The sequence below is a fragment of the Eleutherodactylus coqui genome, chromosome 5, assembly GCF_035609145.1.
Source record: "Eleutherodactylus coqui strain aEleCoq1 chromosome 5, aEleCoq1.hap1, whole genome shotgun sequence".
Taxonomy (NCBI): domain Eukaryota; kingdom Metazoa; phylum Chordata; class Amphibia; order Anura; family Eleutherodactylidae; genus Eleutherodactylus; species Eleutherodactylus coqui.
In genome coordinates, this window is record NC_089841.1 from 30,010,739 (window position 1) to 30,034,898 (window position 24,160).

A 24,160-nucleotide genomic window follows, 5' to 3' on the forward strand; every position below is an offset into this window, starting at 1 on the left:
GTTCAGCAGTCAGAGACAGAGACATGTTTAAAGTCCAAGTACAGGTGTGACCTGTATTAATTTTTGAGTCCAATAAATCAAAAGAAAATCCAGCCTTGGCTTCAGGTATGAAAACAATAGTCCAGGTTCTCCAGCATTAACTTCTCAGACAGTCCCTGCCTGAACAGGTCACTTACTGCAGGTGCATAAAACAACAAGGCTTTTACCTCCAGCAGGTATAACAGACTGCCAGGGTCCAGCAGCAATTCAGTCTCTCTGTCAGTGAAAACTGCCAATTATATACCTCTTCCTGGCCCACCTTTAGTACCAGTGCTGATTAGCCTTGCCCCACAACTCGGAGTGGAGGAAGTGGAATAGATGGCCCCACTACCAGCCTGCCATCCATTCCAAAAATCCAGGCCCAAAGACTTTTAAAGAAAAGACCTCCAGCAACTACTTGCTGGAGATTACATTGCACTCCTGGACTTTCATGTCTCAAACAGTGGGAGATGAACTTCCTCCAGCCCCACCAGGCATAATAGCGGAACCTAGGGGGCGACATAACGACCATCCACTATCACACCCCTCAGTATCTTACAGGGTGTGCAGTGTATTTTGACCCCACAGTTTTAAATTAATCTAAGCAAAGCAGAAGTAAAAAATTACAATTTTTATTTTTTTTTGCTAATTGTGTCATTTTAAAAACAGGGTTTTTTTGCACAGCACACACATGAATGAAGACTTGCAGCCCAAAATAGATCCCCCTGTTTGTCCCATATTCAGAGACATACCCATTGTGGCTTTCATCTTATGTCTTTATGCACAACGGAGCCCAAACCGAAAGGAGCATCAAACTTCAACTGTTTTTAACTTTAACGTGATTGCCATTATTCATTGGGTAACGGTGATCATATGACCAGGGACCGCTCACCGTGGCCCTCGGTCACTGCTCCAGGCTCTTGGCTACCTTTAGTAGCCAGGAGCAAGGAGATTTTAAATTTCCTGGACCCTCCCCAGCTTGTGTGCATTTTGCCAGCAGGCGCATGCGCTGAATCTGGGGAAAGGTCGTTGGATAAAGATCCCTTCGGGGGACATTACAAGAGGTCTTAGGTAAGTAATTTCACCTCCCCTGGGTTCGACTGGTGACATTTAGTCGAGAGTTTATTTTATCACTCTGCATTTCACCTGACATTTTATTTTCCTTCTTGAATACACTGGATAAAACCTATTTAATAGATTTGCTTTCTCCTCATCACTCTCTACAATTTCTCCTACATTATTTATTAAAGGGCCAGCACGTTCGGTATTAATCTCTTTACTATGAATATAGTTAAACAGTTTAGGGTTAGTTTTACTCTGATTAGCAATACTTCTCTCTGTCTCCATCGTTGCTGCTTTTATCTGAGTTTTACATAATTTTTTTCCTTATAGGTTTTTAGTGCTTTTTCGCGGCCTTCTTGTTTTCGTAGATGAAAAGCTTTCTTTTTGCTGTTTATTGCCCCTTTACATCCTTATTAAGCCACATTTGTTTTATTCTATTACTCTTTATTCCAGTATGGTAGGAATCTCTCACAGTAAGTAATTAGGATGTTTTTAAATGTTTCCCATTTATTGTTTGCACTCTTATTATCTCAGTCACTAAGGTTCAGGTTATCACTAAGCTGATGGAACTTGACCTTCCTAAAGTTTAGTATTTTCACAGTTCCTCGATAAAACCCTCTCGAAGGACAAGTTGAAATGTATGATATATTATGGTTCCCCCTAACCAGCACCCCTATTATTCTGTCAGGTCTGTTAGTTAATATTAAGTCCACGATGGCCGTCCCTTTAGCTTATCCAGCAGGGATCACAATGAGCACAGTAGAGTCCTGTGTACACGGATCACCCCCTTGCCATGTGATCACTGACTCCTCCCACACAGGTGACTGATCACATGACGGTGACATCATCACAGGTCCTGGAAGCTGCTGTTTGGTTGTGCTGGTAGAGGTAAGTGTGTCCCCTCATGTCAGGGCCCCTGGGGGAGGGGTGGATTAACCCCTTCACTGCCAGGGAACTGATAGCCTTGGCTTTCCTCCTCAGCTGAGGGCTCCTGTAAATGAGGCATATGCGGTTTTCAGTTCTTGAATACGCCGCGTATTCACGTTGGTCTTTTTGGGGTGCATTTTTGTGTAAAGCGCTGAATATTTAGATGCGCAAAAAAAATCTTGCGGTTTACTGACCGATCTGCGGTGAATGTGGCTGCTTTGTGTGTGGTTGCGGACTCCAGTTGACTTCTATGGCTTATTTCGGTCCGTGAATCGGACGGGTTGTTTTGTTTGTCACATGATGGAAAATCACATAAAATATCTGCATGTGTGAATGAACCCAGAGATATCGCGCTCGCCAATGTCACTGCAATACAGATCACATGGGGTAATCCATCGGGCGCGATCACGTCCAGCAGGAGGACTGAAAAAGGGTTTGAAAAACTATCGACATTAATTAAAAGGAAAACCTGAAAACGGCTTTTATAGCTAAAAAATCTAAAACTCCCGATATTTGGTGTCAGTGCATGTGTTAGACAATGAGCGTGTCGGTCAGCTCTGCGGACGGATTATGTGTTCCAGGGGGACCAGCGATCATTTGGCCCCTGCCTTTGTTTGGCTGCACTTCTTTCTTTTAACCCCTTCCCGCCACAGGATGTAAGTTTACGTCCGTAGTGGGAAGGGGTTCATGCAGACTGATGTAAACTTACATCTTGTGGATGGCACATGCTCAGAAGTAAGCGGGAGTCGGCAGTGACTAACAGCCAGCCTCCCACTGCAACAGCGGGGATCAGTGAGAATGCTGTTCCCTGATGTTAACCCTTTACATGCCACAATCAATGTTGTAAAGGGGACTCCAATTTTGATGTCATTGGCCCTCTTCTATAAAATCACAGAGGACCGCTGGGTTGCCAAAGCAGACAATGGCATCTGCTGCGACTTGTAATTGCTAGGAATAGAGTAGTGCTGCAATGTATTATCAATGCGATCACTGGATTGCAAGTTCAAGTCCCCTACAGAGAAACAAACAGTAAACAAAAATGTAAAAAAAAACATACAAATAGTAAACCCCCCCCCCCAAACACCGAAAAACCTTTTGTGTATACTTTCCCCTCTTTAAAAAAAAATAAAAATGTTAAAAAAATATAAAAACATGTGTTTGTGGACACGATTTTTTTTATCCTGCATTGCAAATACTATAAAAAAAAAATGTAAAAAACTGAGACAAATTTTTTTTAACCTCCCAAAAAACACAATAAAAGTGTTCAAAGAAGCCATGTGTATCCCAAAGGGTACTATAAGAAACTTTAGTTATCATGCTAGAAAAAAGCCCGCCATAGAGCTCCATCCATAGGAAAATGAGTCATAGGGCTTTGAATGCAACAGTGTAAAAAAAAATATTTTCCAAAAGAAGCGTTTTCATTTTGCAAAAGTGGAAAATCCCCAAAAAGTATGTATAATTTTGTACTGTTGTAATTGTACTAACCCACAAAAGAAATGTAGCACGTCATTCAGGCTGCTCTCACATAGGCGTTCGACCACGTTTTTTACGCATCCCATCATTGCATTGGGTGATGTGCTGAATTAAAAATTGACGGCCCCACTGAAGACAATGGGCGATGCGATGGCACGTCCAAAGATACGATTGCAATGTGGGAAGAAAATCGTTTACCTGTACAACCCCATTCCAAAAAATGGTGTCAACGTACGTGTGAGATTAGTGCCACTTGCAACGCACAACTTGGGTCCGAGAATCTTGGCCGAGTGTAAACCACCTCAGTGGCTCAGAGTAGAACAGAGAGGTTGGCAGTGGGCGCCTGTTGGGATTTTATGCTGCCCGTGGTTCGGGTATTCTAAAACTCCTGACTCATGCAATACTTTGTGGATTTGTTTTGTTTCCCATGAGGAAATGCATCTTCGCATTAGGTCTTTCCTCAACCTCCAAAGTTGATGGTCTTCCTCTCCTTCTTGATTTGTGTTCCTCATGTTGTCCTCAAGCTGAGTGGAGTTTTTCTGTATGAAAAGGTGTGTCTTCATATCTGTGGAGATGGCGCTGTTCACAACTGCAACTTCCAGCAGCCAGAAGAAGTTTTTCCAACATTAGTAGGATCTTCTGGTAGATCCGTAGCATCCACAGTACTGATCAGCTCTGTCCGCTCCTCCCGTAAACTTTGTGTAGTCCAAAATAATGGTTGGGTTTTGAATATAAACTATCTGTTTCTTCCGATAACCGGAGACCAACTGTGTTTGAAGGCCATAGAATGCACTCGGCATTGTCACCTTCCTCTTATCTTGGAGTTAGAGGCACATCATTTTCCTCTCGCATTCATAGGCACAAACTTGAAATTCCTGAAATTTTTTTTTCTTTTTAAGTTTACTAGGAAAGTCCTTGCTACAAGCCATAACTGTTCTGGTAGTATGCATTTTCATGTCATGAAATTCCCAAACAAGTTGAAGGCTTGTGTAGAACCTGTCCATTAAAGAGGTTGTCCTGCGGCAGCAAGTGGGTCTATAGACTTCTGTATGGCCATATTAATGCACTTTGTAATGTACATTGTGCATTAATTATGAGCCATACAGAAGTTATAAGAAGTTTTTCACTTACCTGCTCCGTTGCTAGCGTCCTCGTTTCCATGGAGCCGACTAATTTTCACCGTCTAATGGCCAAATTAGCCGCGCTTGCGCAGTCCGGGTCTTCTTCTTTTCTGAATGGGGCTCCGTGTAGCTCCGTGTAGCTCCGCCCCGTCACGTGCCGATTCCAGCCAATCAGGAGGCTGGAATCGGCAATGGACCGCACAGAAGCCCTGCGGTCCACCGAGTGAGAAGATCCCCGCGGCCATCTTCATCAGGTAAGTAAGAAGTCACCGGAGCGCGGGGATTCAGGTAAGCACTCTCCGGTGTTCTTTTTTAACCCCTGCATCGGGGTTGTCTCGCGCCGAACGGGGGGGGGGGGGGGGGTTGAAAAAAAAAAAAAACCCGTTTCGGCACGGGACAACCCCTTTAAGATGTGATAGCCCGTACCACTTGTTTGGCCTTTCAAAAGCAAACTGAAACCAGAATCCAAGACACAAAATAGTGAATAAATCTTTCTGTGGTGGTCTTGCCATAATAGGCAATGTCCAAAAATATATAGCCATTTTCTAAATCACACAGGCAAAAACTTAGTAGGCTCCAATTTTTTGGCTTCTTTGGATTGTAGCACTTGAATTGAACCCTTGCCTTGAAGCCCACTGCGCTCTCATCTATAGCCACATTTTTTTCCAGGAACATACAGGGTTTTTTTTGTCGATGTAATCACTGATGTTCTTCACCTTGCCTCCTTGGGTACATGCACTCCCTTGCATAGCAACAGGAACAACTAAATGCATCATCCCAAATTTTTGTAGAAAATGGAGGCGGGAGAAAACATCCTTGAAGAATGGGGTTCAGTCTTGCCATTCATTGGTACAGCAGTCATAGACTGGTAGAGTTGGAAGGGACCTCCAGAGTCTTCTGGGCCAACCTCCTGCTCAGTGCAGAATTCACTAAATAATCCCAGACAGATATTGTCCAGCCTTTGTTTGAACACTTCCATTGGAGGAGAACTCACCACCTCCCGTGGTAACCTGTTCCACTCATTGATCACCCTCACTGTCAGAAAGTTGTTTTTTTTTAATATCTAATTAGTGTCTCCTCTCTTTTAGTTTCATCCCATTGCTTCTAGTCTTTCCTTCTGCAAATGAGAATAGGGCTGATCCCCCTGCACTGTGACAGCCCTTCAGATATTTGTAGGCAGCTATTAAGTCTCCTGTCAGCCTTCTTTTTGCAACCTAAACATTCCCAGATCCTTTAACCGTTCCTCATAGGAAATGGTTTGCAGACCACTCACCATCTTGGTAACTCTTCTCTGAACTTGCTCCAGTTTGTCAATGTCTTTTTTAAATTGGGATGGCCAGAACTGGACACAATATTCCAGATGAGGTCTGACTAAGGAAGAGTAGAGGGGGATAATGACCTCACGGGATCTAGACTCTATGCCTCTTTAAATACATCCAAAAATTGTGTTTGCCTTGTTAAGTACTATTGTACCAATTGTGTTTGCTACTGCATCACACTGTTGACTCATGTTCAGTCTGTGATCTATTAGTATACCCAAGTATTTTTTTCACATGTTCTGCTGCTAAGTTGAATTCCTCCCATTCAGTATGTGCTTTTTTTCATTTTCTTGCCCAGATGGAGGACTTTGCATTTTTCCTTGTTAAATACCATTCAACGGCCCACTGTTCAAGCTTGTTCAGATCTTTATGAATCGTCTCTCTCTTTTCTCCAGTGTTAGCTATCCCTCCTAGCTTTGTGTTGTTGACAAACATGATCAGTTTTCCCTCAATTCCCTCCTCCAGATCATTTATAAAAATGTTGACCAACACTGGACCTAGGACAGAGCCTTGTGGTACCCCACTTGATACATTCTTCCACTTGGATGTGCAGCCATTTATGACCACTTTTTGCATACAATCACTCAGCCAGTTCTGAATCCACCTAACAGTTGCCTTGTCAATCCCATATTTGGTCATTTTTTTCAATAAGTATGGTATGAGATACTTTGTCAAATGCTTTACTAATTGTGGCTTCAAATTCAGAGCCATGTTCATTAGACTCCAAAGAATGCCTTCATTTCTTCTGGCAAAAATTCTTCCAGGAGTGCTAATATTTTGGTAAGCTTTTGGATTTTTGTTTTTTTTTACTGCATACAGACTTGTCACAGCCACAATTTCGCCACAATGTTCATAGGTGAAAAACACCTGGAAACATTCTCTGTCTGTTTTTGTGTGAGCACTTTGTGGAAAGGTGGATCCCTGTTACATCACTGTGTATGAGAACTGTATAGGATCCCCATTACCATCACGATATTCCTTCCAGCTACCTGTAACGGGTAGCAAATTATCGCCACGTTCTTTTTCATCACTGGAAGTATTATCACTAAAAACAGTAACATGTTCCTAACGGTCACTTTCATCGCTGAACGCTACTTCACCATCACTATCCTCCATAATCCACCTTTCACTATCCTCATATCGTCGGAGCGATGGCATAAGACATTATGTTATTGCACCGGCGGTGCATTCCTGCGGTGCAGTGCTATAAATTCTTGTGCTGTTGATTCAAAAATTAGAGAGGGAAAATTGGAGAGTGTTAGGCTGGGTTAATTTGCCGCGGAAATTCCGTCTGGAATTTTCCTGCTTCAAATCTGCCTGCAGACGCTAATCCTGGGATTAGCCAGCTATGTGCATGAGATTTCTCAGAAATCTCGTCCTCACGGGACGGCGAATCCGGCACTGCAGCACAGATTCGCCGGCTGCAGCATGTTCCTTTTTTTTTCTTCTTCCGCTGTGGCCGCGCTCTCCTCTATAGGAGCGCTGGCCGCAGCGGAGGAGCCACGGGTTTTGAAGCAGCGGATTCCTAGCAGAAATCTCGCGGTTTTTCGCTGCAGCCAAACTGCGAGATTTACGATTGGAATCCGCCCAGTGTGAACCCAGCCTTACTGATGAGGAAATTCAAATTTAAATTGTGGAGGGGAGTGATGGTGAAGGACAGCTCAGCGATGAAAGTGACCATGAAAATTAAGATACGTTATGTCATTGTGCTTGGAAACTTCCGGCATAACAGTGCCCAGACTGCTAACAGGAAGTACATGTGCTGGAGAACCTCTGACAGTGGAGCGCCCACCGGGACACTGTATGCACATGAGTCAGAACTCCTCCGACAGTGGAGCTATGCAGGCAAATCTGCATGCTGGTCAAGGTCCGATGGAGGATTAGAAAACATTAATATCTCCTCAAATGCTTCCTCTAGGGGTATGGTTACACATCGCAGGCCAAAATCATCAAGGGACGTTCTTGCAAATTTTTGTGATTTTGGTGAAATGAAACTTTCATGAAGATCCATTGCTTTTCCACAATCCATAGAAAGCCTCTTTTCCGCTATGGATTTTTTTTCTACTGTGAGTGAATGGGATTTGTTCCGCAGCAATTTTTCTGTGGGAATGCACACTCTTGTTCTCTCCAGTAAATGTATTTTTTACATTGAATTTTGTTATGGTTTTTATATTCTCCTCTTTTTTCCATCCCTACAATATAGGATCCTCCGTTGGTATCTGCTCAGTAAAGTATTTTTCCTGACTAACCAATTAAGGATGGAGAAGGACAGGAACAAGATGGCGGAGAGTGTATTAAATCTCACCCTAGAGATAATCTTCCAGCTTACTGGAGAGGTGAGAGATTCTGATGATGTCACATTACATAATGATTATTTATGGTAATAACAGATGATGTCACTGTAGGTGGAGAGACTCTAATGATGTCACATTACGTCATTCCTACAATGGTAAAAACAGATGTTGGTACTGGAGGGGGAGAGATTCTAATAATGTCACATTACATCATTCTTATCTATGGTTAAAAGAGATGATGTCACTGGAGAGGGGAGAGATTCTGATGATGTCACATTACATCATTTTTATCTACGGTAATAACAGGTGATGTTACTGAGGAGGGGAGAGATTCTGATGATGTCACATTATATCATTCTTATCTATGGTAATAACAGATCATGTCACTGGAGAGGTGATGGACTCTGGAAATGTCTGTAGTGATATTTATTACTGTCTCTCCCTATACAGGATTACACAGTAGTGAAGAAGACCTCGAGTGATGGCTCTTGGGCCCCTGTGTGTGATGGATGGGGAAGACCCCTGAGCCCAATTATGGGGTCCCCACCTCACCCCCTAATACATGAGGATATCAATGTACAGAAGATTCTAGAACTCACCAACAAGATGATTGAGCTGCTGACTGGAGAGGTGATGCTGCAGGGAATGCTGGGACATTATACAGTAACAGCGCTGGAGGCTTCTGGGTGATGACTGTATATTGTGTTGTCAGGTTCCTAAAAGGTGTCAGGATGTCGCTGTCTATTTCTCCATGGAGGAGTGGGAGTATTTAGAAGGACACAAGGATCTGTACAAGGACACCATGATGGAGACCCGCCAGCCGCTCACATCACCAGGTAATAGACAGGACTAAATACACGGGGACTTTATTATCTGTATGTAAAGAATGACTTCAGTGTCTGTCTGTGTTTCCTCCAGTTCCATCCAGTAAGAGAAGCCCACCAAAGAGATGTTCCCGTCCTCTTCTTCCACAGGACCATCAGGTAGGTGGAGATGTCGCTCTGATCTGTAGAAGGCTGTGAAGCTCTTGTCTTTTGTCTTATTAGATGTCTTCTACTTGTGTGATGAGGCCGATGGAGATGGCAGGATTACCGCTGACCAGAGACATTACATGTTGTCTGGATCTTCTCCCAGTTTTCTGGAGGTGGAGACTGCTGGTGGGAATAAGGAGCCAACATAACATAACATAGTTTTCAACCCATGTAGATACAAATCAAGGCAAAAAACCTCAGTGAGGCAGAAGCGAACTTAGCCCATTTTGGGGGGAAAAATTCCTTCCCAACTCCATAATGGCAGACAGAATAATCTCTGGATCAACATTTGAAAAGTTCCTACCTGACTCCAAGACTCGGACTAACAATCCCTCTTGTTTTTTAATGTCTATATCCTGTAATGTCGTGGTGCTCTAAAAAGGCATCTAGTCCCCTCTGAAACTCCTCTATGGATTTTGCCATCACCACGTCCTTAGGCAGAGAGCTCCACAGTCTAACTGCTCTTACAGTAAAGAACTCCCTTCTGTGTTGGTGATAAAACCTGCTTTCTTCTAGACGTAGTAGATGCCCTCTCGTTACAGTCGCAGTCCTGGGTGTAAACAGATCATGGGAGAGATCCTTGTATTGTCCCCTCATGTATTTATACATCGTTATTTGGTCGACGCTTAACCGTCTTCTTTTCTAGGGTGAATAATCCTAATTTTGATAGCCTCTTTGGGTATTTCAATCCTCCCATTCAATTTATTAATTTAGTTGCCCGTCTTTGAACCCCCTGTAATGTCTATCCAGCAGGTTAGATTTATATCTATCTGCTCCTTTATTTCCCCCGAGACAAGCAGCAGATGTGTCTGGTAGACGTGGAGATGTGTCTCCACTGAGACAACGTGCAGCGTGTCTAGCCATGCCAGATATACCATAATATCTATGTCCGGCTTCTAGACCTGCAGCTGTGTGGCTCAGATAACTACTTCTGTCAGGGCATTTTTGGTCTTCATGGTGATTAATGATCTTTTCTGGGCATGCAAAACCTTCCACACAACTTCTCCAACTGTCTGCTGACTTTTACAATATTTGTCTCACAGCTTTTGTATCAGGATGAAGATCTGACCGATATTAATACTACAAAGAAAAATGTGAGGGTCAAACAAGAAATTAAGGTGGAGATTCCTACAGGTAACCACCCAGGTGAGTAGTAACCACTAAATACAGCAGAGAAGAGTCACTGATTCTCCTCGGTCAGCGGCTGCTGATAGTTATGTAGATTTATAAACTCTGGGATCTGTCAGTTTCCACTATATATTCCCCTATTCAGCCAAAGTACAAACTAAATGTGGATGACATGTGATACCATTATAGGTGATAACACATGATGGGCATTTACAGATCTTTTGAAAACCAACATGACTGGTATGGCACTGTAAGGCCACCTATCCACGGCCATTATGGAATATCGCTAGTGAGGGAGAGGAGGGGGGAGCACTGACAGGTCTCTGTGATGAGCCTATCTAAAGGCGCATTTAAACACAATGATTATAGTCAGAAATTGCTCAAGCCATTTTTTAAGCGATAATCATTGTGTGTAACTGCACTGACATTGTGCAGTTTTCATTAACCCCTTAACGACTGCCCCATCGGGAAACTACGTCCTCAGAAAGTGGGCCTTAATCCTAGAGGACGTAGTTTTATGCATCCTCTTTGGATTGATGCCCACTGGCCTGAGGACGTGACAGCTCCATGCTGTCGGTGCCCGCAGGTAGCCGACAGCATGGAGCTGTCATCCCAGGATGCGGGCAGTCCCCTCCGGCATTGCGATCGGCGCTATCCAATGCATAGCGCCGATCGCAAAAAAGTAAACAAAACAGTGAAAAAAAGTAAAGATTCAGCTGCCCTGATGGATCGGATCCATCAGAGCAGCTGAAAATACTCACGCGGCTTGTTCCCGGTGTCCCCCGGAGATCGGGTCCTCCCGGACCCGCCGGCGGTCTTCTGCGCATGCGCGCCAGCCGATGACGTCACGCGCACGCGCAGAAGCCTGGGTGTCCCCGGCAAATTTAAAATCTCTTGGCTCCCGGCTCCTGAAGGTAGCCGGGAACCAGGAGGTGTTACCGGGGACCACTGTGAGCAGTCCCCGGGCCCGCGATCACCGCTATCCATTGCGATAGCGGTGATCGCGAAAAAGTTGAAAAAGTAAAACAAAAGAAAAGTTTCACCTCCCCTCATCGATCGGATCCATGAGGGGAGGTGAAGATACTCATCCCCGGTCCTCTGCGATGTCCCGATGTCCCGGGACCCGAAATCCCCGTCTGCGCATGCGCGCCCGATGATTGACATCGGGCGCGTGCACAGAGGGGCTCGAGCCCCGGGAAATTCAAAATTGCTCTGCTCCTGGCTGCCATGTGTAGCCAAGAGCAGAGGGATGTCACCAGGGACATGATCACTGTCATCCAATGGATGACAGTGATCATGTAAAGTAAAAAAAAAAGTGCAAAAAGTTAAAAAATAAAAATAAAAAAAGGGGTAAAAGGTAAAAAAAAAAAAGTGCAAAAAGTAAAAAAAAGTTTTAAAAAGTTAAAAAAAAAGCTTGCGTTTCATCTCCCCCCACGGATCATATCCGTGAGGGAGGATGAAATGACATACCTAAGGCCTGCGGATTTATCCACAGACCACACCCCAGCTTCTGCGCACGCGCCCTTCGCCAATGTGGCAGGCGCATGCGCAAAAGCCGAGGTTTTTTAAAATCTCCCTGCTCCTGGCTACAAAACTTAGCCGAGAGCCTGTAGATTTCACGGGGGGCCGCGGTGAGCGGTTCCTGGTCACGTGTTCGCCGTTATCCAAAGAATAATGGCGATCACGTAAAAGATAAAAAAAGGGGAAGGTTCATCTCCCCTCACCGATGCGATCGGTGAGAGGAGATAAAACTTTTTACCGGAGGCCTCCATATTTGCACCCCGACGCAATCTTCTTCCGTGAACTTTCCCGTATTCTGCGCATGCGACCGCCGGCAAAACACCGCACACATGCGCAGGAGTCGGGGAGCCCAGGAAACGTAAAATCTCCTTGCTCTCGGCGACCAACGGTCACCGAGAGCCTGGAGCAGTGACGGGTGGCCTCATTGAGCGGTCCCCGGTCACGTGATAAAAAGGTAGCGATCTACCTTTGGCCGGTCTCACATGACCGGATAGGAATTACGGATTCCGCATGCGTTTGATTAGCGGTAATACGCAGATCAATCGCATTGGATTACACAATTCCGCTCACATTAGCGGGTTGGAATTGTGTAATCCACTCGCAGAAAAGAGAATGCAGCAGGTTCTATTTTACCGCGGATATCAGCAACATAGAGCCCATTGTGCTCCATGGTCGCGGATATACCCGCAGCCCATACGCGACTACATTGTGTACAGGCTGCGGGTACCCGGGTCATCGCTAAGCGATGGTGCGGGAAATACAAACAACAAAAAAAAAAAAGTACTGCGCATGACCGCCTGTGTAAGTACGCAGTTATGCGCAGTACATTACGCGGCCGTACACAGGGTCACAGCCGGGCTCACAGCTGGGATCCACCTACGGCTGTGTAAGTCCGGCGTTATTCAGACCGCTACCTGTAATACGCAATTTACAAGAAGCCCCGGGAACGCTCGCCTTCCTGCAGTTCCAGGAGCACCTTGTTGAGCGCCTTCTGTGTGAGACCACCGCACCTCATCAAGCTTACGGAGACTCACAGAGCGCCACTTTTTACACCCCATCCCCGCCACTGAGGTCAAAAAATGACCCCCAAAAAGCATGAGAGGAGGGGGGATACCAGATTTTATTGCCCTATGTGCCCATCCCAACCAGCCTCCATAATTACCCGTCTTTGGAAATACCACACAGTTCACATTATTACTTTTATCTAAGATTTGGGGAATGCCGAAAAGGACGTGGAGGGGGGGGGGGATTTTAGGGAGTCAATTTTTATTCCGTACAAATGAGCAATGGGGCCTGGAATGTATTCAGTTGTGCCCTGCAATCCAACGGGTGTTCCCTCCATTACAGGCCTTGCCATGTTTCCTGTAAGTAGATTAGGGCCACAATGGGTATGTTTTTGAACACGGGACAAACGGGGGGATCCATTTGGGGGTGAATGTCTTCATTCCTATGTACACTGTACAAAAAAAACTGTTTTTAAATTGACAAAATTGCCAAAAAAATGAAAATCGTAATTTTTTCCTTCTGCTTTGCTGAAATTTATTCAAATACTGTGGGGTCAAAATACGCAGTACACTCCTAGATGAATTCATTAAGGGGTCTAGTTTTCAAAATGGGGTCATTTGTGGGGGTTCTCTATAGTTTTGGACGCTCAATGGCTCTATAAGTGGGCAATGGGGCCTGGAATTTATTCCGTTGTACCCTAAAATCCAACGGGTGCTCCTTCCATTATAGGCCTAGCCATGCGTCCTTTAAGTAGATTAGGGCCACAAGGGGTATGGTTCTGAACATGGGACAAACAGGGGTATCAATTTTGGGGTGAAAGTCTTCATTCCTATGTGTGCTGTACAAAAAAAACAGTTTTTAAATTGATACAACTGCCAAAAAAATGAAAATTGTAATTTTTTTCCTACTGCTTTGCTTAGATTTATTCAAAAATTGTAGGGTAAAAATACACAGTACACCCCTAGATAAATTCGTTAGGGGGTCTAGTTTTCAAAATGGGATCATTTGTGGGGGTTCTCTGTCGTTTTGGCCGCTCAAGGGCTCTACAAGTGGGCAATGGGGCCCTAAATCACCTTCATGCTAAATTTCTGTTCTGAAAGCCACCGACTACTCCTTTCATTTTGGGCCCCGTTGTGCATCCAGACAAAAGATTAGGGCCACAATGGGTATGTCTCTGAACACGGGAGAAACAGGGGTATCCACTTTGGGGTGCAAGTCTTCATTCATGTGTGTGCTGTACCAAAAAAGCAGTTTTTAAAACGACAGAATTGCCAAAAAAACGAAAATCACAATTTTTTCCTTTTGCTTTGCTTCAATTCATTCAAAAACTGTGGGAACAAAATGGTCAGTACACCCCTAGATAAATTCGTTAAGGGGTCTAGTTTTCAAAATGGGGTCACTTGTGGGGGTTCTCTTTGGTTTTGGCCACTCAAGAGCTCTACAAAAGTGCTATGGGGCCTAAAACGCCTTCAAGCAAAATTTATGTTCTGAAAGACACTGACTACTCCTTTCATTTTGGCTCCTGTTATGCATCCAGACATGAGATTAGGGCCACAATGGGTATGTCTCTGAACACGGGAGAAACGGGGGTATCCATTTTGGTGTGTAAATCCTCATTTTCATGGGCTCTATAGGAAAAAAAATATGTCTTTAAAATGACATATTTGCAAAAATATGAAATGTTATTTTTTCTCCCCTAAATTGAACTAATTCCTGAAAAAAACTGGTGGGGTCAAAATACTCATGACCTCCCTCAGTGTATACACTAAGGAGTGTAGTTTTTAAAATGGGGTCATTTGTGGGTGTATCTATTATTCTGACACTTATGTGCCTTTGCAAACTTGCCTTGGTGCAGGAAAACAAAGTGCTCCTCAAAATGCTGAAAAGTAATGTTAAATTTGTACGTCCTCTAAATGGTTAAAAAAAAACACAAAAGTTTTTCAAGTGTGCATTCAGAATAAAGTAAACAGATGGAAATACATATCTTATCAAAAATTTGTACAGTATGTTTGGACATATTTGAGATATTACAGTTGAAAATGTGAAAAAATGACAATTTTTTCAAAATGTTTCCAATATTGGTACTTTTAATAAATATACACAAATTATATCGGTCTCTTTTTACAATCTAAATGAAGTACAACATGTGGCGAAAAAACAATGTCAGAATCACTGGGATATGTTAAGCCTTTACAGAGTTATGCCACGTTGAACGACGCATGTCAGATTTCCAAAATTTGGCTCCGTCACTAAGGCGCAAACAGGCTTCGTCACTAAGGGGTTAAACCATCGCTCATCGTTGTCTTTCAGCATGCTGACGATGAGCCTTATCAGAGATTCACAGCGGAATACAGCTGATACTATTGTTTCAGCTGTATCCTGCTCTCTGATGACAGGCTGAGTATGAAGAATAGAGTGGTCCAGTTGTGTTCTTCATACACCGCATGGAGTATAACAGCCGGGCTCTCCGTGCAGAAAACAGCTTTTTCCCCTGCTTGTCTTCTGCATCCTCTGCTCAGAATGCTCAGCTGTATAAGAGCCAGGTGCTACGAGCAGGGAACAGCTGGATGCAAAGAACAAGCGGCCCCCTCACTTGTTCTCTGCATCCTTTGGAGCACAAGGTCTGAACGATCATCTTGCAATGTAAATGACACAACGATTATCACTCAAAATACATCTTTTGAGCAATAATCGTTGTGTCTAAATGAGCCTTAATAGATAGGCTCATCGTGGCATGCCGTGATTTTAATCCCACAAGCGGAAAATCGCTATGATTCTCCGCTCGTGCATGTCGAGCTGCGCTTTCCATAGTTAGCCTATGGAAAGCGTGTCATGCAATCTGATCTCGCAATGACAACTCGCCCATAAACAGCCAGCCTATAGCTGTATCATAGTGGATGTGTGAGGGCACACAAGGTGACCAGGCTCAGGATGCCCCCTCCAGACCACCAGTATAGAGGATCGTCTGATTAACTAATAAGCATGAGCAGTTCCAACTGTTTTGTTGTCCACAATCCAGAGAGGCCATCGTTACAGGTCCTTGTGTCTTCGGAACCATTTCCATGGGCTGAAGGACATTTGGTCTCACAGCGCTTATTACATGTACTGCCTTTTACACCCACCGTTGCCCCCATTGGCTGTGTTCTTGCCCCCCATATAACACCTTGTATCTAAGCTAGAGATGGCACAACAGGATACTAGAGCCTCTGTGCCTCCAATATCACATCTTGTATCCAAGCTAGAGATGGTACAACAAGGTACTAGAGCCTGCATGCCCCCCATATCACACCTTGTATCCAAGCTAGAGGCGGTACAACAGGGTACTAGAGCCCCCGTGCCTCCAATATCACATCTTGTATCCAAGCTAGAGATGGTACAACAGGGTACTACTGTTCTGGGTGCCAATTTCTCTAGCAGGTTACAGGGTATTCTGTAGCTTCCTAATTATGTAAGAACCAGCCTGACACAAGCTACTAGTCTCGGATCTAAACTGGGTCTGGGCGGTACAATGCTCAGACCCTCAGTTTTATTAAAACATATAATCCCTGCCCTTTATGGGCGTATAACATATGACATCAATAACATATATATTTTCATTCGTTGGGCCATACAGAATCCCTTTATCCCGGGGTGGGGGGGAGAGATGCCCAAGATTGCTATACTGTAAGACTGAAAGTATATCTATGTGACTTAACCCTTAAAAGGCTGCACTACAGCTTTACATTAGGCTAACGTTATAGCACACATCTTTTACCATGTCATTGTCCAGCAATTACCATAATGAAATTATGCGTCGATTAGCCTCTACAGAGTTCAATCACTACAGCTGCATGATACATCTAGTTTATACAAATTAATAGACATTTTACGCTAATTAATCATCACTTCTACTACAATCCCCCCTTGAAATGTCTATTCTCTAACTTTCCCTGGTAATTTTCTCTGTCCTCTCCCGTTGACCCTATAACTGGAGCACATTGAAGGTTGGATTTAGGGTTTTCAAGGGGGTGTATGACTTGTCCACTCCTTTTGGAGATGCATCCAGCAAACTCATTGTGGGAGCAGCTTTTTTTTTTTCAACAGCAGTTTAACTGGTCTTTTGGACACAGGGGGAAATACTAGAACGGAAAAGATAATCAGTACAAATACAAGAGCAATGCCCATCTGGGCCAGGATCCTTTGCCACCCGCTCATCCATGAAAAGTACTGGTCCCAAGGGTCAGTTATCCCTGAGTTTCTTTTTAATTCTTCCGATAATGCGGTCAGCTTCTTAATGGCAACTGCGACTTTACCTGTGGGTCCCGTATTGTCTGGGATGTAGGTGCAACAAGTTTGCCCTATCATCTTACAGACATCATAAAATCATATTGAAGGCCATTCTATTTTGAAAAGTCCTAGTCAAGGTAGGTCCTAATTGATCAGCTACTCTCTGTAAGGCATCTCTGGTATAATTTATAAACAGCTGCTGATTATAATAAATATAATTAATCCGGTCAACATTTTTTCATTTACCGTAATGATTGGAAAAATGGACTCGAACCCACAATCCCCACCTTTAACTTGATTTCTAGCTTTAAACTCATCAGGTAGCCCCCTTGGCTGTCCTATGATGTCAATGTACACGTGTAGATCAAAACTACGACCAGGAGTCTCTCTTCTCGCTCTATGGTAACTATTCGGGGTAACCTCACTATCCTCAACGCTGTCTGACAGGATGTGGAGAGGCATAAGGACTTTTGCTAAGGCACACTCCCCTGTCCAATTACCTTCCAGACGGGTCCTCAACCTCATGTCCCTACAAAGCCATTAAATGTCTTCTAAGGTCTGGACCTGGTTCTGCGTCCATTCCCCTCCTAGTGTACTGTAGGAGGAGCAATCCCCGTTGGCGAGTTACCCAAAAATCTCCCTTCACCCTGCCTGTTTGCATAGCAGGTGTAGTTTCTGGGGTAGACAGTAATGCTCTCCCCGGGGCGAGGCACTTAAGTGCTTATAGAGTATTCCTTTTTCCACTTCTCACAAGCAGTGTAATTAGTGGAAGTGTTAGTGAAGAGACTAAGGAAACACTCTTCAGCATCTGCAGGGAGATTTAGGGAGACCGTCCCCAAGTGTGGTTGGGCACTACCGCACACGAAACAGTTAGATTTGTCGCTCTCATCCACTCCAACCAGAGATTCCGGTCAGAGTAGCCAGTCTCTACTGTCATGGTGTCTTCAAAGGTAGGGTCGGCTATGACCATCATGTCTTGCAAGGTTTTTTATTTTAGGGTGTAGGGGGTTAATTACAGGCACGGGCTATGTGAAAGCTTCCATTCGGGAACATCTGCTCTATCCCTTATAGCAGCAGTCTTCTCCCCAGACATTATCAGTGACGCAAACATATTGTATTCCCCGGGTATATAAGTCATATAACCAGCTGGACTGAGCTAAATCTAGCCTGCAGTGGGATTTTGCTTCTACACACGGGACCACAGTACAATAGTCGAAGGAATATGTGGCTACTTGAGTGTTGGATGAGTTATACCAGAAGGTAACCATACCCTTATATTCCTCCGACCAAGGATTCTAGTTGCCACCCTACTCTCTCACTAGCCCCAACCAGAGTAATGTCCACAGCATGAATTATCCTGGTCTCCCGGATCTGAGGCTTTCTTACAGTGTGAAGCGTGGATCCAAGTCGGTCTTTTGACTAGTTTCACAGCGGTGGCAGTAGTCAGAAGCACCTGGTAGGGACCATCAAATCGAGGCTCAAGAGGGTGCTTCCTGAGGAACTTCTTGGCATATACTCAATCCCCAGACTGCAAGATATTTGTCCCGGTGTCTGCCTCTAGGTCTGGAAGAGAACACCTGTGCATAGACTTTGGTCAGTGCTTTAACAAGGGAAATCACATACTTAGTCTACACCTGCATACTCACCTGACTTGAGTCTAATTGAGCATTTATGGGATGTAGTGAAGAGGTCTATGTACACCCAAGATTTTGCACCTAAAAATACCACAAAGCAGTGGGTGGTTAACTAGATGGCACAGAAAGCACAACATCCTTTCAGATGTCTCCTTCCCACTTGTGGAATCGATGCCACGTCGAGTTGCTGGTGACCTACATGGGTTCCTACAGGATCCTATGACTTTTGGTATATCAGTGTACTTTTAATTGTAGCCTTTGCTACAAGGGACAGATACCCAAGACTTCTGGAGGAGTCTGCTGCAAGTACTTTTTCAGGTACCCCAGAGTCCTCATATTGTGTACACTGATACATGAAACTAGTAAGATGGAGGTTTTATCACAAAAGTGAAAAACTGCAAGAGAACAGATTGGTGGCCAAACATCATAATTTATTGGTCTTCACTCTGGTGTCTACGATTAGGTTGTCATCTGTTTTGCCACCACTATCCTAGTCAGTTAATAATTGCATTTTCTGCATGACTTGTATGAAAAATCTGTAAATATCAATGTAAATTTTTAAGGTTCTATTACTCAAAGTAATAAATATTTATTTTTGGCAGATGATGGTACAGGGAGCTCAGAGGGACATCTGATATCTGCAGATTGTAAAGCAGAGGATTGTGATGTCACACAAGCAACATATGAAGAACCTGCCATTTTCCCAGATATCCCCTTAGCCCTTCACAGCAAACATTCATCATCTGGTCATCTTATGCATGTTCCATCTTTTGATTCATCACAGACCGACAAGCAGAAAAAAAGTCACAAAAAGGGAGAACATGCAAGGGCTCACACAGAGGAGAAGCCATATTCATGTTCAGAACTTGGGAAATGTTTTACTGTTAAATCATATCTTATTCAACATTTAAGAGTTCAAAGGGAGAAGCCATTCTTATGTTCAGAATGTGGGAAATATTTTAGTGTTAAATCACATCTTGTAAGACATCAACGAATTCACAGAGGAGAAAAGCCATTTTCCTGTCCAGAATGTGGAAAATGTTTTAACCAGAAGACATCTCTTGTTACACATCAGAGAATTCACACAGGGGAGAGGCCATTTTCATGTACTGTTTGTGGAAAGTGCTATAACCAAAGGTCTGGTCTAATTGCACATCAAAGAACTCACACAGGAGAGAAGCCATATTCATGTCCAGAATGTGGGAGACGTTTCAGTGTTAAATCACATCTTGTCAGACATCAGAGAATTCACAGAGGCGAGAGGCCATTTTCATGTCCAGAATGTGGGAAGTGTTTTACAGATAGATCAAATCTTGTTGAACATCAGAAAACTCACACAGGGGAGAAGCCGTTTTCATGTTCAGAATGTGGGAAATGCTTCTCAAGAAAATCGCATCTTGTTGAACATCAAAGGATTCACACAAGAGAGAAAAAAAACTTGGAACCATAAATCGACGTGTACTGGAAAATAAAGGGACGCAATTTTAGAGTACTAGGTGATGAATAAGAAATGTATGTGATTACTGATAAATATCCGTTATCCAGAAACAAATAGAATCCAGATAACACACTTTTTATATCACCCTTGTACGTCTAATATTTCACCCTTTGTCCCCTTTTCTTATTGTTTCAGCAATGTAACTCCTAACCATTAAAATCCGTAATAACCCAGACATCATGGGAATTCAGATTGCATCAGCCTGCCATAAAATTTGTTTGTTCGTAGATGATATTCTACTGTTGGTGTCTTCTCCCCACCGTTCTATTCCCAACTTACTATGGTAGTAGAACTGTCCAGGTTTGGATCGCTCTTGGGTATAACAATTAACAATCCAAAATCAAGAAATCTTATTGTCATGTTACCCTCACACCTGGTCTCCCATATTCAATTGAATTTCCCTTTCCAATGGTTATCTGGATCACTAGATTACTTAGCTGTAAATATAATTAATTCTTATACAACACTATATGCTCAGAACTACGCTCCTCTCCTCCATAAATTCACATTACTTCTAGAGAATCTGATTTTTTTTTAATTTCATGGATAGGAAGACTGAACTCACTATAAATGACATTCCTTCTAAAACTCATATATTACTTTACTGTGCTTCTACTCCAAGTCCCAGAGCACATCCTGAAAACATTTCAATAAATGTCTCTTCGCCTTGGAAAAACTCCATTCTTATTGTCTCTCGCTCACCCTATACAGACACAGATTGAAAGTAGGTCTAGGCATTCCAAACTTTCTTAAATATTACCAAGCAGCCCAGATAGCTCTTCTCCATCCAAAAACTAATGCCCCTATTTGTTTTTTTCTAGAGGCATGCAAAATTTATCCTTTCACTATTGACTCAATCCTGTTAACAACACCAATATACAGATTCCCTGTTTACTAACCCAATTGTGAGACATTTTGCTAAAATCTGCTAATCTCCCCTCATTTACCGCTGCTGCCCTTTCTAAGAAATCCTCTTTTTTCCCCTGGTAATTACTATTCCTGAATTTTTCAAGCCTGGACAGACAGAGGTCTTACCAAAATATACCATGTACTTTCTTTGGAAGGTACCACCTCATTTCCTACCCTAAAAAAACAACCATAATTTAACTTCCTCTGAGTTTTTTTTAAATATTTACTAGAGATGAGTGAGCACCAAAATGCTCGGGTGCTCGTTATTCGGGACGAACTTTTCGCGATGCTCGAGGGTTCGTTTCGAGTAACGAACCCCATTGAAGTCAATGGGCGACCCGAGCATTTTTGTATTTCGCCAATGCTCGCTAAGGTTTCCTTGTGTGAAAATCTGGGCAATTCAAGAAAGTGATGGGAACGACACAGCAACGGATAGGGCAGGCGAGGGGCTACATGTTGGGCTGCATCTCAAGTTCACAGGTCCCACTATTAAGCCACAATAGCGGCAAGAGTGGCCCCCCCCCCAACAACTTTTATTTCTGAAAAGCCCTCATTAGCAATGCATACCTTAGCTAAGCACCACACTACCTCCAACAAAGCACAATCACTGCCTGCATGACACTCCACTGCCACTTCTCCTGGGTTACATGCTGCCCAGCCGCCCCCCCTCCCCCCCACAGCGCACACCAAAGTGTCCCTGCGCAGCCTTCAGCTGCCCTAATGCCTCACCACCCTCATGTCTATTTAGAAGTGCGTCTGCCATGAGGAGGAACCGCAGGCACACACTGCAGAGGTTGGCACGGCTAGGCAGCGACCCTCTTTAAGAGTGGCGGTGCGATAGCCCACAATGCTGTACAGAAGCAATGAGAAATAGAATCCTGTGCCACCGCCATCAGGAGCTGCACACGTGGGCATAGCAATGGGGAACCTATGTGCCACACACTATTCATTCTGTCAAGGTGTCTCTGCATGCCCCAGTCAGACCGGGCTTTTTAATTCATAGACACAGGCAGGTACAACTCCCTATTGTGAAGTCCCTGTCGACCGACAGCATGGGTGGCTTCCTGGAACCCACCGGCGGTACATAAAAATATCCCATTGCAGTGCCCAACACAGCTGAGGTAGTAATGTCGTGCTTAACCCTTTCCAATCCACTGTCTGACCTCTGAAGACATTATGATTTAAGGCTGTACAGCTCCGATGTTGGAAGATGGCCGTCGGGATTCTTTTACTGTATATTGCCAGCCTCTCTGCTGTTGGAGCCTATCCAACGTGTCACCTCATGCAGTACTGGCTTTAGCCAGCATATAGCGCCATTGTATAATGGCAGAAAAAGAGTAAGCCCCCTAGGAAAACCAGGATACAAATTGGATAGGAAAGGGTTAATGCAGGTGGGCTTCGGCCCACACTGCATGCCCCAGTCAGACTGGGGTTCTTTACAAGTGGAAACAGATGCATTTATAATTCCCTGTGGACCCACAGCAGGGGTGGGTGCCAGGAAGCCACTGGCGGTACATAGAAATATCCCATTGCATTGCCCAACACAGCTGAGGTAGTAATGTCGTGCTTAATGCAGGTGGGCTTCGGCCCACACTGCATGCCCCAGTCAGACTGGGGTTCTTTACAAGTGGACACATGTAGGTTAAACTCTGTGTGCACCTACAGCATGGGTGGCTCCCTGGAACCCACCGGCGGTACATAAAAATATCCCATTGCAGTGCCCAACACAGCTGAGGTAGTAATGTCGTGCTTAATGCAGGTGGGCTTCGGCCCACACTGCATGCCCCAGTCTGACTGGGGTTCTTTACAAGTGGACACATGTAGATTAAACTCCGTGTGCACCTACAGCATGGGTGGCTCCCTGGAACCCACCGGCGGTACATAGAAATATCCCATTGCATTGCCCAACACAGCTGAGGTAGTAATGTCGTGCTTAATGCAGGTGGGCTTCGGCCCACACTGCATGCCCCAGTCAGACTGGGGTTCTTTTCAAGTGTACAGATGTAGTAAAAACTCCGTGTGCACCTACAGCATGGGTGGGTGCCAGGAAGCCACCGGCGGTACATAGAAATATCCCATTGCATTGCCCAACACAGCTGAGGTAGTAATGTCGTGCTTAATGCAGGTGGGCTAAAAATTTATTTGATTACACTGTAGGCGAGGGCCCACAAAAATTGCTGTATCAACAGTACTAATGTACCTGAAAAAAATTGGCCATGGCCAACCAAGAGGGCAGGTGAAACCCATTAATCGCTTTGGTTAATGTGGCTTAAGTGGTAACTAGGCCTGGAGGCAGCCCAGTTTAACGAAAAATTGGTTCAAGTTAAAGTTCCAACGCTTTTCAGAGCATTGAAACATCTAAAAATTGTTTTGAAAAATAATGAGTGAGCCTTGTGGCCCTAAGAAAAATTGCCCGTTCAGCGTGATAATGTGAGGTTTCAGGAGGAGGAGCAGGAGGAGGAGGAGGAGGAATATTAGACATAGATTGATGAAGCAGAAATGTCCCCGTTTTGGATGGTGAGAGAGAACGTAGCTTCCATCCGCGGGTGCAGCCTACGTATTGCTTACGTATCCTTGCTGTCCGCTGGTGGAGAAGAGAAGTCTGGGGAAATCCAGGCTTTGTTCATCTTGATGAGTGTTAGCCTGTCGGCACTGTCGGTTGACAGGCGGGTACGCTTATCTGTGATGATTCCCCCAGCCGCACTAAACACCCTCTCCGACAAGACGCTAGCCGCAGGACAAGCAAGCACCTCCAGGGCATACAGCGCTAGTTCAGGCCACGTGTCCAGCTTCGACACCCAGTAGTTGTATGGGGCAGAGGCGTCACCGAGGATGGTCGTGCGATCGGCTACGTACTCCCTCACCATCCTTTTACAGTGCTCCCGCCGACTCAGCCTTGACTGGGGAGCGGTGACACAGTCTTGCTGGGGAGCCATAAAGCTGGCCAGGCCCTT

At 44.3% G+C, this 24,160-nt stretch overlaps 1 protein-coding gene across 1 annotated transcript in view; it reads left to right on the plus strand.

Moving 5' to 3' along the window:
* Positions 1 to 20,478, plus strand: part of LOC136628729 (zinc finger protein 665-like) — a 44,733-nt gene extending 24,255 nt beyond the window's left edge. The window contains exons 8-13 of the mRNA XM_066604830.1: positions 8,124 to 8,256; positions 8,665 to 8,844; positions 8,927 to 9,050; positions 9,133 to 9,197; positions 10,289 to 10,391; positions 19,402 to 20,478. Coding sequence (XP_066460927.1) covers positions 8,124 to 8,256; positions 8,665 to 8,844; positions 8,927 to 9,050; positions 9,133 to 9,197; positions 10,289 to 10,391; positions 19,402 to 20,249 — 1,453 coding nt within the window. The 3' untranslated portion in view covers positions 20,250 to 20,478. The remainder of the gene's footprint in view (positions 1 to 8,123; positions 8,257 to 8,664; positions 8,845 to 8,926; positions 9,051 to 9,132; positions 9,198 to 10,288; positions 10,392 to 19,401) is intronic.
* The last annotated feature ends 3,682 nt before the right edge of the window (positions 20,479 to 24,160 follow it).